General features: G+C 39.8%; 1 protein-coding gene across 1 annotated transcript; it reads left to right on the plus strand.

Moving 5' to 3' along the window:
- The first annotated feature begins 218 nt into the window (after positions 1-218).
- Positions 219-1,169, plus strand: LOC119803632 (olfactory receptor 10A7). The gene has a single exon (XM_038315046.1). The coding sequence runs from the start codon at positions 219-221 to the stop codon at positions 1,167-1,169; it is 951 nt and encodes a 316-aa protein (XP_038170974.1).
- Positions 1,170-1,690: the final 521 nt, after the last annotated feature.

Below are 1,690 nucleotides of genomic sequence, written 5' to 3' on the forward strand. Positions count from 1 at the left end.
AGGTTCAATTAATTGCTTAGTGTGTCACAAATAAATGCTTCAGCCTCACTAATATACAACTAATTAAATTATCACCCAATACTCTACTAAGAGAAAAAATGCATTTTGTGGATTTTTATTGCTTATTTATTGTTACTTATTCTATTTAAGATGGTATCTATATTGATAGAATTTTGATATACCATATCTTGACTTTTTTATTAGAAATTGTCTAAAATATGACTTGTGAAAATCGTACCAGAATCACTGAATTTGTTCTTCTGGGATTTACAAGCAACCCTGACATGCAGGTCTCCCTCTTTGTTTTATTTCTGGCCATCTATTCAGTTACCTTGCTGGGAAATTTTCTCATTATCACAGTTACCAGTGTGGACCATGCTCTTCAAACACCCATGTATTTCTTTCTGCGAAACCTATCATTGCTTGAAGTTTGTTTCACGTTGGTCATGGTGCCAAAGATGCTGGTAGACCTACTGTCAACAAAGAAAGTCATCTCTTTCATGGGCTGTGGCACCCAGATGTACTTTTTCTTCTTCTTTGGCAGCTCTGAATGTTTTCTCCTTTCTATGATGGCATATGATCGCTTTGTAGCCGTCTGTAACCCTCTCCGTTATTCTGTCATAATGAATAGGTCCCTGTGCTTGTGTATGGCCATAGGTTCTTGGATGTCTGGTGTTCCTGTGTCCATGCTACAGACAGCTTGGATGATGGCTCTTCCTTTCTGTGGGCCCAATTCGGTAGACCATTTTTTTTGTGATGGTCCTCCTGTTTTAAAATTAGTTAGTGAAGATACAACTACATACGAAATGCAAGCCCTTGCATCCACTCTTCTCTTTATCATGTTTCCATTTTCTCTCATTTTGGTCTCTTATACCCGCATTATTGGGACCATTTTGAAGATGCCATCCGCTACTGGTCGACAGAAGGCATTTTCTACTTGTTCATCACACCTTATTGTGGTATCCCTCTTCTATGGAACAGCCAGTTTGACTTATCTAAGGCCCAAATCTAACCAGTCTCCTGAGAGCAAGAAACTTGTGTCTTTGTCTTACACGGTCATTACACCTATGTTAAACCCCATCATTTACAGCCTAAGGAACAACGAAGTGAAAGAAGCAGTCAAGAGAACGATCAATCGAAAAGTCATGAAGAAGCTGGATGCCTTATAAGATCCTTCATGCAGAGTATTTCTAAGCTCAGCGGAGTGCGCTATCCACCCACATTTCAGGGAGAGGGGTAGATGGTTTTTCTTATTCCATCAGAATCATTTCAACGTTGGGCTCCTCCAGGCCATCAATCAGAGTGCACACAAGAAAGAAATGAAACTCTCAAGTTGAAGTGGCTGAGGAAGAGATTATAAGCAAGCCATTGAAAGACGGTGGGAAAGTTTATGTGATTGCCACTCAGGTCATACGATATAAACTGGACAAACTTCGGCCTGAAATGGTTTGTTTTTATTCACTGCGCATGTGCTGATGTTCCTCAGGACGTGATGTATAAAAAAAAGACACAGGAGCTCTACATGCAGAAAAAAAAAGCCATAATCCTGGTCTTATCCTGTTTTTATCTTTTTAAATGTATGATTGGCTTCTGTTCTTCCTCACACCAAAGCTGAAGTAGAGAGTGAAATTGTCTTTGACTCAGCATATGAAGACCAGACTTTAGGGAATCGAGCCAGGTGGAAAAGGGT

The sequence above is a fragment of the Arvicola amphibius genome, chromosome 17 (assembly GCF_903992535.2).
Source record: "Arvicola amphibius chromosome 17, mArvAmp1.2, whole genome shotgun sequence".
Classification (NCBI taxonomy): domain Eukaryota; kingdom Metazoa; phylum Chordata; class Mammalia; order Rodentia; family Cricetidae; genus Arvicola; species Arvicola amphibius.

Excerpts from the sequence above, each read along its gene's own strand:
- LOC119803632 (XM_038315046.1), top strand. The coding sequence starts at position 219 with ATGACTTGTGAAAATCGTACCAGAATCACTGAATTTGTTCTTCTGGGA.